This window comes from Coregonus clupeaformis, chromosome 17 (genome assembly GCF_020615455.1).
Source record: "Coregonus clupeaformis isolate EN_2021a chromosome 17, ASM2061545v1, whole genome shotgun sequence".
Taxonomy (NCBI): Eukaryota; Metazoa; Chordata; class Actinopteri; order Salmoniformes; family Salmonidae; genus Coregonus; species Coregonus clupeaformis.
The window spans coordinates 23553650-23578360 of NC_059208.1; the positions used below are offsets into that span (position 1 = coordinate 23553650).

Consider the following 24711-nt stretch of genomic DNA (forward strand, 5'->3'; position numbering starts at 1 on the left):
CTCCTGAACTTCCTCTACCCTCAACCTCTCCGATCATTTTCATGATGTCCATCCGGTTTGCCTCTACATGCCATATCCCCCAAACTGTGCTCTTTTTCACAAAGTTCTCAACCTATATACTTATTATGGACACAGTATGTTTTACATTAGTTATTTTGTTGTTATTAGTTGTTATTAGTCCCAACCTTCAGCTCCATCCATATTGGATTTCTACTTGCCATATATTTCTCAACTGTACTGTGATGTTTCACAAAAGTTCTGAACCCTTCTATTCTCATTGTTTCTACAGATTGTAAATTGAAAATAAACATTTTTGCTAAAAGTATTATTATATTATTGATCGAATTGACTGTGACTTTTCAGATCACCCAGTAGTGCTATCTGCAGGGTTAGCTCCATGTAAATATTGCAATCCTTCAGCCATTCCTGGACCTGTGACAAGCTACAAATGGAGAGTACCAAAACAAATGACCCTGCATGCATTGTTTGTAGTTTTCCTCTGGATGTAGGAGAATCTTACAGAACTCTGCATGCAGGGTTTCAATTGGGTGTTTGTCCCACTGGGTGAAATCTTGTTTTGCAAGTGGACCCCAAACCTCGCTGCCATAAAGTGCAATTGGTTCAATTACACATTGAATTAGTTTTAGCCCAATTTTATTAGATATTTCAATTTGAATTAGTTTTTTAATGGCGTAGAATTTCCTGCGTGCTTTTTCTCTCAGTTCATTCACTGCCTCAATAAGGTGTCCAGTTGAGCTTATTTTTAAACCTAAGTAATTGTAGTGTGTGCAGTACTCTATATATTTTGTACCAATTGAGGACTTTGGTTTAATTCCCTGAGATCTGGATCTTCTCTGGAAAATCATTATTTTTGTCTTTTTGGGGTTTACTGCCAGAGCACAGGTCTTTCTCTCTCTCTCTCTCTCTCTCTCTCTCTCTCTCTCTCTCTCTCTCTCTCTCTCTCTCTCTCTCTCTCTCTCTCTCTCTCTCTCTCTCTCTCTCTCTCTCTGTGTGTCTCTCTCATATACACACACACAATCACACACTGTCTATCAGGTTCCTGCTGTTCCCCTGGTAATGCTTAATGTAAAACAAATGACCCTGCATGCATTGTTTGTAGGTTTACCAATTGAGGACTTTGGTCTAATTCCCTGACATCCAGATATTCTCTGGAAAAGCATTATTTTTGTCTTTTTGGGGTTTACTGCCAGAGCACAAGTCTTTCTCTCTCTCTCTCTCTCTCTCTCTCTCTCTCTCTCTCTCTCTCTCTCTCTCTCTCTCTCTCTCTCTCTCTCTCTCTCTTGCTCTCTCTCTCTTGCTCTCTCTCTCCCTCTCTCTCTTGCTCTCTCTCTCTCTATTTCTCTCTCTCTCTTTCTCTCTCTCTCTCTCTGTGTCTCTCTCATATACACACACACACTGTCTATCAGGTTCCAGGGGATAATAAATATAAAGTGCTGATATCATCATTCCTCGTTCTATCACTCTCTCTTGCTCCCTCGCTCCGCTCCGCTGTTTGTCATCCTAATTTTTCCACCCTCCTAATATTTGATGTTTGTCGTGTCCCCTATGTCCTCTACTCTCTGTCTTTCTAAATCTCCCACTCCTCTCTCTCTCACTCCCCTTCTCCCTCTCTCCCCCTCTCTCTCTCTCCCCCTCTCTCCCCTTCTCCCTCTCTCTCATATTATCTCAGTATTAATGGTACTCCCCTCTCTGTTCTGCTCAGGTTTCTGCTGAATCTTGATGTCTCAGCTGAAACAAAGACTCTCTTGTTCTTCTCTAATTGTGTTAAAGAAGAATTGACAATTTAACAAGGAAACTAACACTGGGGATAGAAGGGGTCAGATATCTCCAATACATCATTCTTAAAGCTTTTGGATTGGAATAATATAATAAGGATCATATTCCAGTTGAAGACACCTCCTGCAGTGTGTGTGGGTGTGTGTGTGTGTGTGTGTACGTGTGTGCGTGTATGTGCAAGGTCACCAACATCAAAACCCACGTGGTAGTATTATTTATAGAAGAATGTGCTCTCTCTCTCTCTGCTCTCTCGCTCTCTCTCTGCTCTCACTCTCTCTCTCTCTCTCTCTCTCTCTCTCTCTCTCTCTCTCTCTCTCTCTCTCTCTCTCTCTCTCTCTCTCTCTCTCTCTCTCTCTCTCTCTCTCTCTCTCTCTCTCTCTCTCAATTCAATTCAATTCAATTTAAGGGCTTTATTGGCATGGGAAACGTGTGTTAACATTGCCAAAGCAAGTGAAGTAGATAATAAACAAAAGTGAAATAAACAATAAATATTAACAGTAAACATTACACTCAGAAGTTTCAAATGAATAAAGACATTTCAAATGTCATATTATGTATATATACAGTGTTGTAACAATGTGCAAATAGTTAAAGTACAAATGGGAAAATAAATAAACATAAATATGGGTTGTATTTACAATGGTGTTTGTTCTTCACTGGTTGCCCTTTTCTTGTGGCAACAGGTCACAAATCTTGCAGCTGTGATGGCACACTGTGGTTTTTCACCCAGTAGATAAGGGAGTTTATCAAAATTGGGTTTGTTTTCGAATTCTTTGTGGATCGCTGTAATCTGAGGGAAATATGTGTCTCTAATATGGTCACAAATTTCGCAGGTTAGGAAGTGCAGCTCAGTTTCCACCTCATTTTGTGGGCAGTGTGCACATAGCCTGTCTTCTCTTGAGAGCCAGGTCTGCCTACGGCGGCCTTTCTCAATAGCAAGGCTATGCTCACTGAGTCTGTACATAGTCAAAGCTTTCCTTAAGTTTGGGTCAGTCACAGTGGTCAGGTATTCTCTCTCTCTCTCTCTCTCTCTCTCGCCTCCTCTCACCTCTCCCTTCTCTCTCTCTCTCTCTCTCTCTCTCTCTCTCTCTCTCTCTCTCTCTCTCTCTCTCTCTCTCTCTCTCTCTCTCTCTCTCTCTCTCTCTCTCTCTCTCTCTCTCTCTCTCTCTCTCTAGCTGTCAGCTGAGCCAGTAGCATGTGATTCTATAACACAGCAGATAAAAATAACTAACAATTGAGAGAGAGTGGAAGCAAGTTTGTGCGTGTTGTTGTGTGTGCGTGTGTGTGTTTAAGTAGGTGCGTGCGTGTACACACACTGCACACAATTCATTCTGCATGTGAGCAGTTTTTCTTCTCACTTACTTCCAGCATGAGTAAATAATCAATTATTGAAGCAGGGTTTGGTCTGCGGGCTGTAGATAACATTACATACACAACCACAGAACCAACTGTTGAAATGAAGATAGTGACTCTGTTTATGGGGAGATTGGTTGAATTATGCAAATTATTAACACAGGCTGACACAATGGTACAAGTATGCAAACACTTGCATGAGTCTGAAATGGCACCCTATATAGTATACTACTTTTGACCAGGTCTCTGGTCTAATAGGGAATAGGGTGCCATTTTGGACTCACTTTGTGTTGTGTGGAGGCAGAAGTAAATTAATTATTTTAGGCTACAAGTCAAATAGTTATTGGGAATGTCCCCTTTGCTCATTCTGAAACGGTCATCAACCACAAAATATTAACCTTGACTGACAATCCATTGATTTTGTTGTACTTGTGCTAGACAGTGTAGTCTGACTCCAGTGTAGCCTGAGTGCCAGGGTGAATTATTTGCTGAGTAGTAGAGGAGAGTAAAGTAGAATAGAGTAGATGGTTGTAATGCCTCTCTGTGACCTCAGGAGGGATCCTATGACAGAGAAGTGCTGTGTTGTCAGTCTAGAGCCATTATAGAACACTGTACATTTTAGTAGTAGGATTCCTCCTCCTATCAAGTCCACACTATACAGAGCTTGATGCAGAACTGCACTAGCTTTAAACTCTGTGTGTTGTTGTTTGTAAAGAATAAATACCAAATGCACCTCTCCACCTCCTGTCAGCATCGCATCATGTCCCACAGCATTAGAGCCTGGTGCGTGTATGCATCATCATTCCTGCTCTCTCTATGTCTCCCTCCCCCCTCCCTTAACCATGGATATAGAGCTCCCCCTTCAGTAAATGTAGTGTAAATACAATCATTATCTCTCTCTCTCTCTCTCTCTCTCTCAATTCAATTCAATTCAATTTCAATTTAAGGGCTTTATTGGCATGGGAAACGTGTGTTAACATTGCCAAAGCAAGTGAAGTAGATAGTAAACAAAAGTGAAATAAACAATAAATATTAACAGTAAACATTACACTCAGAAGTTTCAAAAGAATAAAGACATTTCAAATGTCATATTATGTATATATACAGTGTTGTAACAATGTGCAAATAGTTAAAGTCTCTCTCTCTCTCTCTCTCTCTCTCTCTCTCTCTCTCTCTCTCTCTCTCTCTCTCTCTCTCTCTCTCACCTCAAATTCTCTCTCTCTCTCTCTCTCTCTCTCTCTCTCTCTCTCTCTCTCTCTCTCTCTCTCTCCCTCTCCCTCTCCCCCTCCCTTCCTCCCTCCCTCCCTCTAGAGGACGTCCTGAGTAAGGATGCAGGTGAATGTGCAATCTGCCTAGAGGAGCTGCTACAGGGGGACACCATTGCTCGCCTGCCCTGTCTCTGCATATACCACAAAGGGTAAGTCCCCCCCCTCTCTCCCCCTCTTTCTATATACCTCTCTCTTTCTCACTGTCACAACATTTTTCTGTACAACCCACGACAAGAGGGATCTCTCCTGTTTTCCTCAACCGGTGCGTGTATGCATCATCATTCCTGCTCTCTCTATGTCTCCCTCCCCCCTCCCTTCTTTTGTTCTATGTACAGTGCATTCAGAAAGTATTCAGACCCCTTGACCTTTTCCACATTTTGTTACGTTACAGCCTTATTCTAAAATTAATTTAATTGCTTTTCCCCCTCATCAATCTACACAAAATACCCTTTAATGACGAAACAAAAACAGGTTTCTATAACATTTTGGCAATTTATAAAAAATAAAAAACTGAAATATCACATTTACATAAGTATTCAGACTCTTTACTCAGTACTTTGTTGAAGCACCTTTGGCAGTGATTACAGCCTTGAGTCTTGGGTATGACACTACAAGCTTGGCACACCTGTATTTGGGGAGTTTCTCCCATTCTTCTCTACAGATCCTCTCAAGCTCTGTCAGGTTGGATGGGGAACGTCGCTGCACAGCTATTTTCAGGTCTCTCCAGAGATGTTTGATCGGGTTCAAGTCCGGACTCTGGCTGGGCCACTCAAGGACATTCAGAGACTTGTCCCGAAGCCACTCCTGCGTTGTCTTGGCTGTGTGCTTAGGCTTGTTGTCCTGTTGGAAGGTGAACCTTCGCCCCAGTCTGAGGTCCTGAGCGCTCTGGAGCAGGTTTTCATCAAGGATCTCTCTGTACTTTGCTTCGCTCATCTTTCCCTCGATCCTGACTAGTCTCCCAGTCCCTGCCTCTGAAAAACATCCCCACAGCATGATGCTGCCACCACCATGCTTCACCGTAGGGATGGTGCCAGGTTTCCTCCAGACGTGACACTTGGCATTCAGGCCAAATAGTTCAATCTTGGTTTCGTTGAACCAGAGAATATTGTTTCTCATTGTGTGCAAAGCTGTCATCAAGGTAAAGGGTGGCTATTTGAAGAATCTCAAATATAAAATATATTTTGATTTGTTTAACACTTTTTTGGTTTATACATGATTCCATATGTGTTATTTCATAGTTTTGATGTATTCACTAGTATTCTACAATGTAAAAAATAAATAATTAAACTAGAATGAGTAGGTTTGTCCAAACTTTTGACTGGTAGTGTATGTAAATAAGGTATTTCTGTTTTTTATTTGTAATAAATTTGCAAAAATGTCTAAAAACCTGTTTTCGCTTTGTAATTATGGGGTATTGTGTGTAGATTGATGAGGATTTTTATTTATTTAATCAATTTTAGAATAAGGCTGTAACGTAACAAAATGTGGAAAACGTCAAGGAGTCTGAATACTTTCCGAATGCGCTGCATGTAGTATGTGCTATGTTCTCCCTGACTGTGTATCCTGTTCTCTCTCTGTCAGCTGTATTGATGAGTGGTTTGAGGTGAACAGATCGTGTCCAGAACATCCCTCAGACTAAAAGGGCCTCGCTACTTTTCTCCACAGGTAAATTCTATATTAATATGTATTTTCTCCACAGGTAAATTCCACATTTACTGAGTGTTTTTGATATTGATGCTTACTGTGATAAGTCACTTTAATATTTTGTGGGAAACTTTTAAGTTTCCACCGTGGAGTTCCCCAAATGGAAATGTAGTATTGTATTGACACAAAACAGGAAACATATGATACAGTATTACACCTTTTAGTTTAGTGGAGTTCTTTCTTTCTATTGTTTTGTTTCAGCATCACATTACATTTACATTTTAGTCATTTAGCAGACGCTCTTATCCATCACATGTTAGCCCTCAGTATATTCAGATTTCTGTTGTTTTGTTTCAGCATCACATGTTAGCCCTCAGTATCTTCAGATTTCTGTTGTTTTGTTTCAGCATCACATGTTAGCCCTCAGTATCTTCAGATTTCTGTTGTTTTTTCTCTCTGCAGGTTTCTTACTCCCTCGATAAGAAGAGTGATCTGCACCAATAACAACAGTCCTCAATGTGAATCCCCTCCCCTTCCCCGTCGCCTACGAGACTGCTGGACAGATACACTGTGACTCTATGGCCAGTACAGAACTGACCCCTCACCCTGACCTACCCCTCTACCCCCACCACCTCCAGTACCTCTCAACAGCCCTCAACACATCTCAACTCAAACCAGTCAATTACCACAGTGTGCCAAAACTCATTAAAAGCAATCTTCAGGGAAACTACATTTAATGCTGATCTATCTATTTATCTCCACACACACACACAATATGCTCCAAGACAAGACCAGACAGACACAGACACACACATTCACAAATACACACTCACAAACTCAACCAACCTCTGCTTTGTCCTCACAGACAGACAGACCGACAGACAGACATGCTTATCTGCCAACCTGATGTTGAGGGGAAGACACAACACCTCTGTTGCACAACTATCCAATCAGGAAAAGCTGTTGCTCTCAACACGCCCTCTCACTCTCTGTGGCATCAATGAAACGGCTGTATATGGCACCCACAGACGTTTGGCCTTCCATCCTTTGGCTGTGCCTCAGTGATTGAGCTGCTGTGATTGGCTGAGCTCCAGGGCTGCTGTGACTTGGGATTCCCTCCTCCTGTGTTATAGGACAGCAGATCCAGGTCTCCTCCCATCTGTTTGGGCTGAGTGATTGTACACCTGGACATTTCGGGGAGCAAGCTGAGGGAAGAAGGGGCGAGGGGAAGTCAGTCCTCATCCCCCTCTCCCACTCTTTACCCCTCCTCAACAACTGTGTCTACCAGTGCCTTCACCTTCGGATCCTAATGGCCTACCAGGGCAGAGTCAGGACAACAGAACAGAACAGTATGATTGGTGGGTGGGGGACAGAGGGAGGGAGGGAGGTCAGGTATCAGTCTATACTATAGCCTCCCTCCCAAGCCCTTCCCTCTGTGTGTTGTTGACTGGATGTGGACAGACGGAGAGAGACCCAGCCGAGAGCCAGACTCTGAATGTGAAACTCTGCTTAACTCTAACCGCTACTCCACTGGGACATGACTGTAACTCGCCCTGGCTGCTAGCCACACTGAAATTAGAAGTGCCCTGCTATACGCTGTCCCACTACATGGTGGCGCAAAAGAGCCCCCCCTCGCTCTCTCTTTCTCACTCTCTCCTTTCACCTGACTAGCTATCTAACTCACAATCCCTCAATGCCTCTGTGATAGCAACATGACATGAACTGGACTGTGCTACCAGAAGCGCGTGGCTCGGCTAGTGGCAACTACAACTCCCAGCAGGCACTTCTCTGGAGTGAGAATGTTCGTCATAGTTTTTGTAGCAGCAATACCTGTCTGTCTGGGACATGAGGCCCTCTGTGCTTAGCCTGGATCCCAACTGAATTACTGTGTTTCACAATTGTTTTACTGTACACCTTCAGTCTGGCAATTGTGAAGAGGAGCAATTCAGTTGGGATCCAGGCTACAATGTGCTGACCCCAGATCAGATATCCCCCTCCCCCAGGGTGACATTACATGGTGTATATACTCCAGCCTTCTATAGGGTTTACACACCCATCCTCTTCTCTCACTCATTATTTATCATCATGAGACTTATCAGTTATTATTATGCAAATGATTTGTTTTAAGTGTGCAGATTTGACATAATGGTGTAATTTCATATGTGTGTATGTATGTGTGAGTTATAGTAAAACTAAGTTGGGCCTTAATGCAAAAAGAATGACAATAACAACTATATGTCTTCTAGTCATGTTTGTCAATTTCAGTTATGTTTCAATTAGCTGCCTGAGATAGCACACTTTTTACCCAATCATAATCATCTACCAATCAACCAATCAGCCTATCACAGTAGAGGTGGGAGGGCGGACCAGGAAGTTGGGGATTGGCGGAGCTCCATGCCAAAGCCAATCAGAATAAGGGGAAGACTGATGTATTAAAAAAATGTATCATTAGAATGTTGGATCCCCGAAACTTTGTCAGTGTGTTTGAGTGTTTTACACATTTCTTATCGAATACATTTCAGCTTCCAGCAACCCTGTGTTGTAATATTTAAACAAGGCCTTGATGTTGTTCTCTTTAATGGTTTGAGAGCTTTCCCAGGATGCGCTGCTAACTAGTATACTGAGGTTCAGAAAGACCTCCATCTCCTCCATTGGGTTGTGAATACGGGCAGAGTAAGAAACTGATAGACAAATTCAATGAATAAGATGAAAGGCTTTATTGGCTAAGTTTTTTACAATTATTGTGGGGGGTTTTCAATCTCCAGAGTTTAGAGATTTTAGATTATAGTATATTATTATGACAGATCTAGGAATAAGATACATATTATTTATATTGGTTGCCCAATTCAAACTAGTAACAACCAGACAGACAAAATAACATTTATAGGGGATCTGGGTATTATGGTTTGGATGTACTAAAGATAGTGTTACCATGGCAACTGGGTCAGCTACACCCTTTAAACTGTGGTTTCTCCAAAAGTGCCATCGTCATGGCTCTACAATGTGCTGCTAACAACTTATTTTTCAAGAAGTAAAGTGAGGCATAAAGCACTTTGGAATTGGACAATAAAAAGCCCCCACCCAAATGGACTGTTTCCCCATTTGTCATCATGTACTATAGCTAATAAAGTTTTATCTAAATCCATGGGAGTTTCTCCTCATTGCACGTCAGTGAGGGAGAAACTATAATATCTGGTCTGGTTTGTCCCATGGCTACTGTACTATAAGCAATGTGATTTTGAAATGTTGTCTAATGGCTCACGATTGTGAAGCATACTACTGTATGTGTACAATATGCCCATATTGTCATGGGTATATGTGTAGCACAGAGGACCCTCCCTAGATAGCCTACCAGAACAGCCTTATATGAGCCACTGTAGCTAGAATCAGTTTTAAAGCACATTCTCCCCCATTTCAGTTTTGTTAGTCTTTTATTTTGGATGTTTGGGTTTCTTTGGGGGGCGAGTGGGGAGAGAGCCTAGCACCTAAACTGATTTCGCTATGTTTCACTGTAGAGAATTCAGTTTGGATGTCAGGCTAGTGGGAAGGGAGGGGGGTTTTAGGGTCATTCTGTGTAAATGTTTTGGTTTTGCTGCTTATGCTACAGTTGCCAGATCTGAGCCCATAACAATCCAATTGGATCGATGTCTATCCAAATCTACCGTGTTGAAAAAAGCTCCATATGGATTGACTTGATGCAGTGTTTAAAACAGTCAACATATAGGAATGTGGGATGTGTTAGAGAACACACCCATGTCATCAGGTAGAGCGCTATACTTGATGTTCCATTCATGATACTATAATATACCATGACAGCGAACATACTGTAGATTATTATTATTAGTTGGGGATGAGCTTGCTTGAATGAAGGTGGAGGTGTAGTAGGGCTTTAAGTAATAGTTGAGAGGTGAAGGAAACTATTTTTATTTGGGTTAAACCCCCCAAGGTACTTCAGAGACAGGCCGACAGTACATGCCTAGAAATTTTATTTTAGAAACTATTTAGACATACAGTATGTTATAACATTCCATTTATGTAAAAATATGTACAGAATGACATTAAAAGAGCAAAACTTTTGGAGCACATTCTTTTAATTGTATTAGTGTGAGTTAGTGTCTTCTGCTATTTGTTTGTTCCTATCACCACCTGCTAACCTACATTCATTAGTCACCATGACCACAAACTGATCATAACATGGCTGTCAGTACATGTCATACAGTTCCAGTTCTGGCCAGTATACAAGAATAAGGGAATGGGAATGAGGCAGAAAAATCAGAGGGGTGAGAGTTAGGGCTAATGATAAGGGAGGTTTGAGAGCAGTGGCCTAGTCTCCAGTTAATTGCAGGCACCACATTCATTCTGTATATTTACACAGTGCTGTGTTGTAGTGCAGGAGAAATTCAATACTGCAATTCAGCACCAGTAAAGTAATTATTTTCTTTCATTTGGCCAACAAAAGTGGTTTTGATTAAAACAATGTATTTGCTTTGCATAATGATAAGATGTTCCATGGTTAACTGAAAGTGCTTAAACAAGGGACAGTTTGCCCTTACTGTATAACTTAATTTGTTCCAAAACTAAAGTCGAGCTAATAAAAAGGTTAAATTGAATACTTCCTCTCTGAGAAAGGCACCTCCGGTTTCAAATCCCTTAATAGAAAGAGATTCATTATGGACAAATATATGACTGCAGGAAGTGTTTTTATGGGTCAAGGCTTTTACCCATATGCCAGATTCACCTAGCTAATACAGTCCGTTCAAATATTTACAAAATGTAGTATGCAAAAAACACACAGACGTGACCAATCTACACACACGTGCGCGCGCACTGACACACTCTCCAGCTCAGTTGTGTTTCCTCAGTGGAAGCGTAGCCTTCCCTCAGCCTCAAACAGCTTCTCTTCCTCTTCAGAAAGACAGTTTCCTTTCAAACTATGGGTGAGTGATGACAGAGCACATGATAATCAGGAACCAGCAATGCATTCAAAGACCCACAACCATTACAAAGTGGAAATGGTTAAAGATGTATCTCAGGAATATATCAAATACTATTATTAACCTGGTACAAAAAAATTGAGTAATGTGCCTTTAAACGAAAGACATTGCATACACTCACCTGATCTCTTTGAGAGATGTGTTGTTGGAGAGAGCCTCTGACAGCGTTCTGATTCCATCCACTGTCAGCTGATTCTTGATTAACCTGCACAGAGTGGCACAGAGGGATCACTAGGTTAACCGGCTAACTTTTATTAACATTCAGAAATAACTTTTGTTGACTTTCTGGTTCATTCTGAAGCTAAACATTATTATTGGTTGTTGGGGGAGTGTTGAGACTGTGGCCTGCCTTACCAGAGGTGAGATAGACCCGTGTTGGATCTGATCAGTTCTGCGAAGTCTGGTGCTACATCATCTGACAACTTGTTTTGCACCAACCTAGAACAAACAGTTTATACGTGGTGTTTAACTCCAAGGCACAAATACACATTAAATATACAGATACACATACTGTCACCAGAAACTGTATGAATTAATAAGATTGTCCTACCAGAAGATTCTGAGCATTGTGTTGTCTTTCAGCGCTTCGGCCAAGCTCCTCCCACCTTCTGAAGTGATGCCATTGGCTGAGAGACTAAGGGAGAGAAGAGCATAGAAATATAATTATTATTAGTAATACATAAGTATACTGTATTACTTTAAGTAATGATATTACTATGAGGCAGAGTGATATACTGTAAAATAGATACTGTAGTTTCAGTGTTTGTGAGTAAGGGAGTTCAGTAACCCATACTGTAGCTGAATGTGCGTTAGTAAAATGATACACCAATGGGTTATACTTCCTTATTTCTGACCTGAACCACAGTTGTGGGAGAACTGAAAATGACATGGCACAATCAGTGCCACATACTTATTCAGAGAAACGATAACGATGACATATCTTGCCATCTATCTCACCTGAGGTTGGTAAGACTTGGGTGATTCCTCAGGGCCTCTGCGAATGCTCTCGCTCCTTCATCACCAATGGTGTTCCCCCACATTCTGAAAAACAGGAACAATCCATCCCATGCACTCTGATCCAAAATTGAATAAAAAATATTGCAATAGTGCACTTACCCCACGTCAAAGATAGATGTGCTCTTCTGAATGGCACTGGCTAGATACCTGCCACCCACACTGGTGAACTTGTTGCTGCCAAGCCTTTGAACAAATCAAAGTGCCAAAAATTAACATTTTAATTTATACACAAGTAATTATATCATTGATTGGACATATTAATTTACATACTTGACGACTCTTAACTTAGGACATTCCTCAATGATATGAGCAATTAGCATTGCTCCGATGTCCGTGATGTGATTATTGTAAAGTCTGTAAAATCAAGACAAAATAAATACAGTCACGTCATATGAATTTCATCATTCAGCACAATACTGTACTGAAGTTTGACAGGCAAGTTGACCCTGATAGACACTGACTCACCCCAGAACCTTCACCACTTTGTGTTTGATAAGCTCCTCAGCCAGTACCTCAACGCTGCTGTCTGAGATCTGATTGACACACAACCTGAAATGGAAAAACTAATTTGGCTGAAAAGTTATACTTTATAGTTAGTTATACTAGTATTTTTTTTATAGCAGAAAGACATGATTTGCAAATGTTACTTGTAAACAAGTGTACCTTTCATGTAAACAGTGGCATAAAGTACATAGTGTTTCCATCTGCATGTATTCCTAATTCCTCACCTCACCACAGTCATCTTACTGAATGAAGGCCTGAGCTGCTTGACCCCATAGTCACTGATGTTGTTGTTGTCCATGTCCACCCCTAGCCTCTTCCGCCGGTGCTGCAGCACAAAGTTGAGGGCGCTGCAGTCGCCAGAGAACACATTACAGTAGCCCAGCTTGATGTAGTCAGCTGTTATGCCCTTCGCAGTCAGCTGGGCCACCTCTTTACTTCCTGTCTCGAAGATGCAGCGCAGCATCCACAGGAAGTTGGGCAGGACGTGCACCTTGCTGCCCTCCTGCTCTGTGCTGTGGAGTGGCAGGCCGCGGAGGTGGGACCTCACGCTGGTGGACAGGTAGGACTTGAGGACCGCCCGCTTCCTCTTCAGTAGCGCTGGAGGAACAATGTGCTTCAGCAGGCCGGCGTTGGCCTTAGAAAGCAGTCCACACAGGAAGAGGTTGGCGAACTGGAGATGCTCATTGGTCTTGAACGGGTCCTTTCCTCTGGGTTTAGAGGAACCACAGATGTAGGGGACGACACACGATAAACAAGATGTGTTGTCCCTCTTGCTGCACTCTGTAAAGAACTTGAGGATGTTGCCTACGGTGGCCTGTTCGTCCAGAACCAGGGAGAATGCAGCCAAGAAGGACTGCAGGGTGAGGTGCAGGAACTCAAAGGTGGAAGGGTTTCCACAGGCATTGTAGTGGCTGACTGGTCGGAGGAAACCCATCTGAAGGTCCTCCTCAGTCAGGCCACAGGAGGCCACCTCCTCCTGGTTGAACACGAAGCCTCCTCTCTCCATGCCCAGCAGAGCCAGCTTGGAGAAGGCTGTCAGCGGCTTCAGCCCTGCCCTGAAGGTATCAGCGGGGCACCTGGTGTTTCTCTTCAGGAGGCTAGGTGGGGGAGCGGCCCCCCGGCTGAAGAAGAGTTCAGACAGCAGGAGGAATACGTTAGTGAGGGTCACGCAAACCTCTGGCAGCTCAAAGTCATTGTAGACTGAGCGCAGGTGTTTAAAGCTCTTGAAGACGATCCAGCAGAAGAGGGGGATGGAGCAGAGGCCACAGAGGTGGGGGCTGGCGTCCATCTGGACTGAGACCAGGTCCCGGTGCTCCTGGTCCTTGAAGTGCAAGTTGGTGTAGGTCTGAAGGTGGGCCGGAGAGAACCCACGCAGGGCCACCCTCTTCCGGATCACCCTGCTCTGGACCTCGGTGCCTGTCCGAGCCGTAAGAACCTTCCGGGAACCATTAAGCAGCTTCCCACAGAGCAGGTTAATGAGCAACAGAAGGGGGTGAGTCCTCTCCTCTGGAGAAACCACGTCAGGCACGTTCTTCAGGTCCAGATCATCCTGGATCTCATCATAGCCGTCAAACGTAAAGATAACCTTTTCAGGGAAGCGGAGGATATATCTGAACACCTCGTTATCCTCATCCTGGTCAGGGTAGCAGTTATATTTGAAGAGCAGGTCCCTGAGTGAGATCTCATCTGTCTCCTTGAATGTGCTAAACATCCTGCAGCTGAACTTGAAGAAGAACATGGCGTCTGTCTGTTCCAGCTCCCGCTTGGACCACAGCCTCTGGAGCTTCTGGAGGAGGATAGACTTGCCCACCCCAGCGTCCCCAGTGACGAGCACCGTCTCGGCCTCTGGGTTAAAGACACCCTGCTCTCCCAGGAGCTGCGCCAGACCCTCCAGGTGGCCCAGGCTCTCATTGCGGTCATTCAGGAGCTCCATCAGGGTGTCTGTATAGAGCTCCTCCAGGAGGGTCTCCTCTCGCTGGGCATAGGAGGCAATGAAGCGCGTGTCTCGGCCCAGCTCGTGCCTCAGCTTCTCACAGTACCTACTAACTGAGAAGAGAGGGGGGTAGTGAGAATACACTGCAGTCTCATTCTCAACCACTGATATTCAGCCAAAATATACAGTAGTTGCCCTCGTGATTCTCTAATAGCTTACATTTCCAATGCACTGTATTTTTTATTTTATTTTATAATATTCCAATAGCACATGAAGTGCAGCACCATACAGTCTACTGACATACTTACTAGGGTCTGTGTTCTTCACTGGTATGTCCTGTATGGAGTCTGGTGGCTGGTAGTTGATCTCTTTAAGCCATGGTTGGAGGTCTATGTATGCATCATAAACTTTGTGGAGAATATATAGGAAGTATTCACATGCCTGCTCCCCTTTGCTTTGGACCAATTCCAGGATTTTACGCACCTGTGCAATGTCAATCATAAGTAAATCATATTTACTTTACAGTGATTTATATTTAATAATAATTTAACAGCTAACCATTTTTCTATCTCACTTTCCACATTTTGATTAATGTGGCCAAACAGGATTCTGCCAGCATACCAAATGCCATTGTATTGCAAAATAAAGTATTGTCTTTATATTTTCTCATCTTAAAATAAATTAGTCAATTTGAGTTAGGGCCTTGTAGGCTATTAGTGAATGGAAGAGCATGTCTTTGTGATGGCTTCTTTGTAATTTGATATGTGGTCCAAATGGACATGTCTCCTCTTTGAAACCCTCCTATGGTAAATTACCTGGTCTGTCTTGGTGGCTGAGCGCTGGATGATTTCTGCATCCTCGGTACACAGAAAACCACTTTGTAGGAGGTTATCCAGAATGCACTGCGTGCTCTTCACCTGGGAGACCAGTAGCTCACGGTGCAAGGTGAGAATTTGGACAGTGGACACACGGCCCATTAGTCCGGCACGGCCTTTCTCGGCACTGGAGCCCATAAAATGCATGGGTTCAGCTGCCTGTATTTACTGGGAAAATGTAAAGCGGAATTAAACTGCGTGCTACATATTTATCTAGTATAGAAAATTATAGTCAGATAATAATCATCAGTTAGGAGAAAAGGATCCAACAGTTGGCTATGGATAAAAGACGTGGATGTGTTATCTATATGGGCTATATTTACCTTCAAACGCTTTGATAACATTGTTCTTATCGGCTCTGGCCTAATCCGCCGCAGAAATACTCTGAAACCACAGCTCTCCGCAAAAACAAACTCCAGTCTTGGTTATTAAATCGTTGAAAATAGCGTACGACAGGATATTAACAAAACTTTTCTCTAGGACCGTTAGAATAGTGATCTAGTCTAAATAAATGTCAGGAGAGAAAAAACACTGAACACAGTAGTGACTCGTTACCGTATTTCTTTAAGGAAGTGAAACCAAAAACAGCCTTGGATGCGCGTAATTTCACCTCGGATTGCGACCGCGCTTTTGGCATGCTGCACTTTCTGCCTCTTTTACATAGGGTTTTCACCACTCCTGAACTGTTCCACTGGTAAATCAGGATTTCCCAAACTCGGTCCAGGGGCCCCATCTGGATGTACGTTTAGTTTTTTGCCCTAGCACTACACAGCTGATTTAAATATCCAACTCATCACCAAGCTTTGATTATTTGAATCATCTGTGTAGTGCTAGGGCAAAAAAACTAAACGTGCACCTAGGGGGCAGGGTTGCCAGGAGAAGCAAACAATTTATCCCATTGATCATTGGGCCTGAAAAATAGCCCTTCTTTTCACAGCAAGAAAGGAATTGCCATATCTATACAATAAACCATTTTTCCATAACGCTATCGAGCCAATTAAGAAGGAATATAGTAACTTGTAATGACATTAGAAGCAAAATGACATGACATAATAAAGGAATTTGAATATGTGGCAAGAGAAAAGATATCAATGGATATCGATTTAACTCGTTTGACTGCTATGATTAAGCAATAAGGCACAAGGGGGTATGGTATATGGCCAATATACCACGGCTAAGGGCAGTTCTTAATCACGACGCAATGCGGAGTGCCTGGATACAGCCGTTAGGCGTGGTATATTGGCCATATACCACAAACCCCCAAAGTGCCTTATTGCTAATATAAACTGGTTGCCAATGTAATTAGAACAGGAAAAAGTAATGTTTTGTCAAACCCGTGGTATATGGACAAACATACCACAGCTTTCAGCCAATCAGCATTCAATGCTCGATCCAGGTTTATAATTGTAAATAAATCCCCTTTGTGCATGTGCAAAGCTATAGATACATCCGACAGGGAGTTTGAGTGATGAAAGTTGGACAGAGGATCTCAAAATCTCTGCGCAAGAACATTTGAGAGAGCAGATGAACATTTAAAAAACGAATGTTAGGCTATTTTCTGGCAATTGTGCTGTTATTATGTGCCAGATGTTAAGACTACAACCTGTTATAAATGGCCCATTTGCGAGATTGACTTGTCATTTCAATAGGCATAGGCTACAGACTAAAATCTGGGTTTATGATTCTAATTAAATGTTGCCATAGTTTGCTTGGATAAAGGCAGGTAGCCTATAGCCCCTGATAGGCCAAGATGTAAACTGAACGATTTAGCAGCTTGCTTAGTTCAAATAAACAGACACTTTATTTGGCTAGTAGGCAAATAGGCCTACATAGGGTATAATGACTCTATGATTGCATGCCTCCAGAAGGTCATCTTCTGAGGCTGAGGGATGCTTTTCCGAAGGTACATTGGGCTGTGGTGCTGCATGGAGATCAGAAGCTCTTCAACTGGGAAGCAGTGTCGCGATGGAGGGAATAGCCTATACGGAGACTACCTAAGACCACTGCAACAGAGTTATTGTAAAGTGTGGGAATAAGCTTATGCCAGACTTAGCCTACGTTTAACCTCTCCCTTGTTCATTTCAAAGTCCATATGTCCATGACCCGATTCATATAAATCAATTCAAATTGTTTGAAATTCATATTAACCCCTCCTACAGAATATGCTTTGGCAAGATTTTGAGTGATGAAATAAATATCTAAATATTCTATAAAAAAAATATTTTGAGTGGCAAAGACTCCAGTGGTCATACATAATTCATAGATTCACCAAAACATATATTATTCTGTTTTATTATTCCTGGTAAATACTTCTGGTTATGATTGCAGATAATTTAGTCATATTTTGATTTTGGAACAAGCTCCCTCACGACGCCAGGACAGCGGAGTCACTCACCACCTTCCGGAGACATTTGAAACCCCACCTCTTTAAGGAATACCTGGGATAGGATAAAGTAATCATTCTACCCCACCCCCCAAAAAAAAAAAAAAAAAAAGGATTAATAAAAAAATATAAAATTATTGTAAAGTGGTTAGCACTGGCTATAGGGTGAATGCACCAATTTGTAAGTCGCTCTGGATAAGAGCGTCTGCTAAATGACGTAAATGTAATGTAAATGTAATAAGGTGCATGCATGGGGATGTCCACGTCACCCAGAGATATGTCCATGCTGTAGAGATACACCAAGCAGACTGAAACTTCACTGTTATAGGCATAATACAGCTAGTGCTATCTAGACTTGCGCTGGCAAACAAATTCATTACATTAGCTACCTAAATGTGAAGTAAACTCAAACGGAGTAATAGAGAATGGAGACTTTTAACTTGAAAACGTGCAGGGGATATCTCTTTCCGGGTTGCCTGACTTCTGTTTTTGTATACTGTGTTACGCTTGTTCGAGTAGCACTCCTCACAGGCCGTATGGTGTACGTGTTTTTTGTTGGTGAGATGAAACTGCCAAAACTCTGAAAGGTATTATTGTATGTCAGAATTGCAACACAAGATTTGTTCAAGACTAAAATGTTAGTCTGTAATCGTAACATGGTGTTTGTATGTTCACAGATTACATTTCACGTTTAGGTTCATGTTTCACGGATGGCTTTTCTTACGATCCTAACAATTTACGTATGGATTTTCTTACGATCCTACGTTCAACCTTTCGGCAGGTATCTGGCTCCGTAAGATAAATTCAGCCTCTTGCGAATTGAAGGACATTTATGAAACACAGAGAGACTAAATTAATTATTTTGTATGTTTTTTTCTTGGTATATTTTTTGGGGAAGCCTGGCTTACCCATGAATACACGGCACTGGTCATGGTACTCTGATAAATGTAGCAAATCGCCAATCAAAACAAACGATCTACCACAGAGGCCATGTTATTTTTGGCAAGTATATTTGATTTTGATTTCGGACATATAACGTTGGTATGTGAAAAATATTTCTAAGCCGCATACATTTAGTTGTTCTAAACTGACTTCACTCCCGCTAAAGACGGAAGCTTTGGCTACCGGTGCATGCACATGCGCAGATAAATACGTTTCTTCTTTGATGAGGTTTACGGCGGTTGGCATCCAATACATGTTGCATTACCGCCACCTACTAGACTGGAGTATAACTCCCTTATACTTTGCTTTAAAAAATACAACAAATACCCTACCATCTAACACTACAATCACAAAAAATAAAATAATAATAACAATAATAATAATAACTACCATACTCCACTATTTAAATATATGTATTCCTTCTTCAGGCCAACAGCCTGAAAGGATGGAACACCACTACTTAACTCTTCTGATGTCAAGTCTCGCACACCCAAATACCACACTGCAGCTGCCACCACAACCTCTATTTTCTGCGACTTACGTTCCATCCCTGCAGTTGATAACCATTGCTATAAATGCCAAAAATTGAATCTTACTGAAACATATATCACTTGTTAGTTTATCCCTCTGCACTGGTACAGATCTACTACTCACACAATTCCTCTCAGGATCCCTCCCCCTTGACCCATCTTCCTCTACTTTCTTTTCTGCCTCAGCATATGACAACTTCTGCACTACTCTGACCCTGGAAACCTCAACCTGCCTCTCTCGCACCGGACATTTCAGATCCCCAGCCCCATGGGCACCCCTACAATTAACACATACCACTACTTTCCCCAATGATACACATTCCTTTGTCTCATGCCCTTCTGCAAACTTCTCACACCTAGGAACCTCCCTCCTACACACTGCTGCCACATGCCCATAAGCTTGACACCTGTAACAACGTAATGTATTTGGCACAAAAGCTCGTACCGGATAACTTATATACAGTGAGGGAAAAAAGTATTTGATCCCCTGCTGATTTTTTACGTTTGCCCACTGACAAAGAAATGATCAGTCTATAATTTTAATGGTAGGTTTATCTGAACAGTGAGAGACAGAATAACAACAAAAAAATCCAGAAAAATGCATGTCAAAAATGTTATAAATTGATTTGCATTTTAATGAGGGAAATAAGTATTTGACCCCCTCTTAATCAGAAAGATTTCTGGCTCCCAGGTGTCTTTTATATAGGTAACAAGCTGAAATTAGGATCACTCTCTGAAAGGGAGTGCTCCTAATCTCAGTTTGTTACCTGTATAAAAGACACCTGTCCACAGAAGCAATCAATCAGATTCCAAACTCTCCACCATGGCCAAGACCAAAGAGCTCTCCAAGGATGTCAGGGACAAGATTGTAGACCTACACAAGGCTGGAATGGGCTACAAGACCATCGCCAAGCAGCTTGGTGAGAAGGTGACAACAGTTGGTGCGATTATTCACAAATGGAAGAAACACAAAATAACTGTCAATCTCCCTCGGCCTGTGGCTCCATGCAAGATCTCACCTCGTGGAGTTGCAATGATCATGAGAACGGTGTGGAATCAGCCCAGAACTACACGGGAGGATCTTGTCAATGATCTCAAGGCAACTGGGACCATAGTCACCAAGAAAACAATTGGTAACACACTACGCCGTGAAGGACTGAAATCCTGCAGCGCCCGCAAGGTCCCCCTGCTCAAGAAAGCACATATACATGCCCGTCTGAAGTTTGCCAATGAACATCTGAATGATTCAGAGGAGAACTGGGTGAAAGTGATCAAAATGGAGCTCTTTGGCATCAACTCAACTCGCCGTGTTTGGAGGAGGAGGAATGCTGCCTATGACCCCAAGAAAACCATCCCCACCGTCAAACATGGAGGTGGAAACATTATGCTTTGGGGGTGTTTATCTGCTAAGGGGACAGGACAACTTCACCGCATCAAAGGGACGATGGACGGGGCCATGTACCGTCAAATCTTGGGTGAGAACCTCCTTCCCTCAGCCAGGGCATTGAAAATGGGTTGTGGATGGGTATTCCAGCATGACAATGACCCAAAACACACGGCCAAGGCAACAAAGGAGTGTTTCAAGAAGAAGCACATTAAGGTCCTGGAGTGGCCTAGCCAGTCTCCAGACCTTAATCCCATAGAAAATCTGTGGAGCGAGCTGAAGGTCCGAGTTGCCAAACGTCAGCCTCGAAACCTTAATGACTTGGAGAAGATCTGCAAAGAGGAGTGGGACAAAATCCCTCCTGAGATATGTGCAAACCTGGTGACCAACTACAAGAAACGTCTGACCTCTGTGATTGCCAACAAGGGTTTTGCCACCAAGTACTAAGTCATGTTTTGCAGAGGGGTCAAATACTTATTTCACACATTAAAATGCAAATCAATTTATAACATTTTTGACATGCGTTTTTCTGGATTTTTTTGTTGTTATTCTGTCTCTCACTGTTCAAATAAACCTACCATTAAAATTATAGACTGATCATTTCTTTGTCAGTTGGCAAATGTACAAAATCAGCAGGGGATCAAATACTTTTTTCCTTCACTGTATAACATCACTAAAATCTAAAACCACCAGTAATGTACATTTTACCAGCTCCTTCCTGGCCTCCAGTGAAAAACAAGCCTTATCAAGTTCTCCACATGAACAGTGAAGCTCAGCTTGTCATCCACCCACACTCCCAAATATTTGTACATTCTGACTTGCTCTATAGTATGTCCATCCAATGTAGCAATTTAGTGTATGCATTAATGTATTACATGTTTCTTCTGCCATCAGTGCTACATTTGATAATCTAATTTTAAAGATACAAACCATGCTCCCCACAAGTTCTCTTATAAGTATTTTGTGGAAAGGGAAGTTAGAAAGAGTTGAGCAACATCAACCTTATCTGTGTGCAACAGCCTCTCTCTATCTGTCATAGCCAGTAAAATAACAGACCAAAAACAGATTTCACAGATAGTAATATATACTCAAACTGCAGCACAATCATCAAGTCATTCTAACTGACCAGTGTCTCTGGGCTACTTCACAAGAAAGATGAGCCTGGTATGTGTTCAGTTGGGACTATTTGCATTTTGGATATTTGGTTCCTGGGGTTGGTTGAGTAACAAATGCATTCTCTATGAGAAAGTGAATTACTGGCTGTACATTCATGCTAACTGCCCAAGCATGATCGGATTCACTGCCAGTTGCTGGGATATATGTGACCTCAAAGTCAACCTCTCTGTTGTTCCGTCAAACTACCAGACCCTCTGTCTCGAGATCAGGAGTGGATACGTAATGCAATCTGGCGCTCTCTCTCGATTCTATGCTCTTGAGAGACTTCACCTACAGGGCTTTCTACCCACGATTCTCCATGGCACCTTCAAGGGACTGTCCAGTGTAAAGACACTCTCTCTGAACGGTAAGGGCATGATACAGTGTAACAATGCATCGCTTCTATCCAACACTTTCAGTGACCTGACTAATCTGGAGGAACTTTCCATTGAGGATTGCATGCTTTCTGCGATGGCACTGGACGTATTTGGAGGGATCCCCCTTTTGAAGAAACTCACAGTCAACAGATGTTGTACACATGAGCTATCTGATTTGCTATGCAGGATAGTTAATATGTCACAGTCAATAACAAGCCTGACATTTAAGTCAGAGGATATAGTCACTTTGAGAGCCCCAAACTGCTGTGACACCAAAGGAGCTGTTCTTGAGCTTCCTCCTTTCTATCGTCTTCAAGAGGTGAAGTTTTCATTCCCTAATGCTCACTTAGAAAAAGGTGCATTCAAATGCTTTGAAAACATCACAGATCTCTCTGTGTCCATAGTTGATGAGCCACAGACACAGCTTCTGCAGTCTGGCATCAGAAGACTACAGACGTTTGTTTTTAACAACACATTTATTTCCTTTGAGTCAGTTTGTGAAACAGTATTCAAACTCTCAATCGTAGAAATTGATGTAAGTAATTATACATTCTGGAACAACACCACATCTGCTGTGAGAAACTGCCAGGGGATAAAGAGGATTCATTTAAATTATTATGAACATGAACGTGATGCAATTAACTTAAGTTTGATCCATTATTTGAAGAATCTTGTTGATATGGGTGTTTTCCTTACGCTCTCTAAGGCTGAAGTTGAAATCAATATGCTTTGTGACATTCAAAAGGGTCCCGTTCTGTGGCTGAAAAAACTGTGGCTGTTTAGCTTTCACATCACAAACATTGCCTCAGAGCAGTTTGGTTGCTTGAAGAATCTGGAACAGCTGATTTTGTCAGGAAATCAGATTACCAGTGTTGCAGACTTTACATTTAAGGAACTAGCTAAATTGAGGTTCCTAGACCTACAGAATAACAAGATCTCTCAGATATCAGAGAACAGTTTCTTTGGCCTGCATGGCTTGGAGACCCTAATTCTGGAACTAAACCCACTTGAAACAATTGAAGCATTTGCCTTCATCCACCTCACTTTGTTGAAGCACGTATGTTTAGGGGACTTTCAACCTTTTGCCTAGTTAGTTGGAGAGTAGCGTGAGTGTGAATCTGACACACATACAGTGGGGAAAAAAAGTATTTAGTCAGCCACCAATTGTGTGCTCCTGTAAGTCGCTCTGGATAAGAGCGTCTGCTAAATGACTAAAATGTAAATGTAAAATGTGCAAGTTCTTCCACTTAAAAAGATGAGAGAGGCCTGTAATTTTCATCATAGGTACACGTCAACTATGACAGACAAATTGAGGAAAAAAAATCCAGAAAATCACATTGTAGGATCTTTAATGAATTCATTTGCAAATTATGGTGGAAAATAAGTATTTGGTCACCTACAAACAAGCAAGATTTCTGGCTCTCACAGACCTGTAACTTCTTCTTTAAGAGGCTCCTCTGTCCTCCACTCATTACCTGTATTAATGGCACCTGTTTGAACTTGTTATCAGTATAAAAGACACCTGTCCACAACCTCAAACAGTCACACTCCAAACTCCACAATGGCCAAGACCAAAGAGCTGTCAAAGGACACCAGAAACAAAATTGTAGACCTGCACCAGGCTGGGAAGACTGAATCTGCAATAGGTAAGCAGCTTGGTTTGAAGAAATCAACTGTGGGAGCAATTATTAGGAAATGGAAGACATACAAGACCACTGATAATCTCCCTCGATCTGGGGCTCCACGCAAGATCTCACGCCGTGGGGGTCAAAATGATCACAAGAACGGTGAGCAAAAATCCCAGAACCACACGGGGGGACCTAGTGAATGACCTGCAGAGAGCTGGGACCAAAGTAACAAAGCCTACCATCAGTAACACACTACGCCGCCAGGGACTCAAATCCTGCAGTGCCAGACGTGTCCCCCTGCTTAAGCCAGTACATGTCCAGGCCCGTCTGAAGTTTGCTAGAGTGCATTTGGATGATCCAGAAGAGGATTGGGAGAATGTCAGATGAAACCAAAATATAACTTTTTGGTAAAAACTCAACTAGTCGTGTTTGGAGGACACAGAATGCTGAGTTGCATTCAAAGAACACCATACCTACTGTGAAGCATGGGGGTGGAAACATCATGCTTTGGGGCTGTTTTTCTGCAAAGGGACCAGGACGACTGATCTGTGTAAAGGAAAGAATGAATGGGGCCATGTATCGTGAGATTTTGAGTGAAAACCTCCTTCCATCAGCAAGGGCATTGAAGATGAAACGTGGCTGGGTCTTTCAGCATGACAATGATCCCAAACACACCGCCCGGGCAACGAAGGAGTGGCTTCGTAAGAAGCATTTCAAGGTCCTGGAGTGGCCTAGCCAGTCTCCAGATCTCAACCCCATAGAAAATCTTTGGAGGGAGTTGAAAGTCCATGTTGCCCAGCGACAGCCCCAAAACATCACTGCTCTAGAGGAGATCTGCATGGAGGAATGGGCCAAAATACCAGCAACAGTGTGTGAAAACCTTGTGAAGACTTACAGAAAACGTTTGACCTGTGTCATTGCCAACAA

At 42.4% G+C, this 24711-nt stretch overlaps 3 protein-coding genes across 3 annotated transcripts in view; 2 read left to right on the top strand and 1 right to left on the bottom strand.

Moving 5' to 3' along the window:
- The window catches only part of LOC121586019 (E3 ubiquitin-protein ligase znrf2-like), a 95764-nt gene extending 85615 nt beyond the window's left edge, over positions 1 to 10149 (top strand). The window contains exons 3-5 of the mRNA XM_041902436.2: positions 4462 to 4567; positions 6000 to 6083; positions 6525 to 10149. Of these exons, the coding sequence (XP_041758370.1) occupies positions 4462 to 4567; positions 6000 to 6057 (164 nt within the window). The 3' untranslated portion in view covers positions 6058 to 6083; positions 6525 to 10149. The remainder of the gene's footprint in view (positions 1 to 4461; positions 4568 to 5999; positions 6084 to 6524) is intronic.
- On the bottom strand, positions 10032 to 16155 carry LOC121586018 (nucleotide-binding oligomerization domain-containing protein 1). The gene is made up of 12 exons (XM_041902435.2): positions 15709 to 16155; positions 15326 to 15553; positions 14819 to 14993; positions 12802 to 14623; positions 12539 to 12622; positions 12344 to 12427; positions 12173 to 12256; positions 12014 to 12097; positions 11607 to 11690; positions 11411 to 11494; positions 11178 to 11261; positions 10032 to 10993 (listed from the first exon to the last, which is right to left on the bottom strand). The coding sequence occupies exons 2-12, from the start codon at positions 15530 to 15532 to the stop codon at positions 10921 to 10923; spliced, it is 2865 nt and encodes a 954-aa protein (XP_041758369.2). The 5' UTR covers positions 15533 to 15553; positions 15709 to 16155; the 3' UTR covers positions 10032 to 10920.
- Positions 16156 to 22152: 5997 nt separating this feature from the next.
- LOC121586020 (toll-like receptor 7) lies at positions 22153 to 23318 on the top strand. The gene has a single exon (XM_041902438.2). The coding sequence runs from the start codon at positions 22155 to 22157 to the stop codon at positions 23244 to 23246; it is 1092 nt and encodes a 363-aa protein (XP_041758372.2). The 5' UTR covers positions 22153 to 22154; the 3' UTR covers positions 23247 to 23318.
- The last annotated feature ends 1393 nt before the right edge of the window (positions 23319 to 24711 follow it).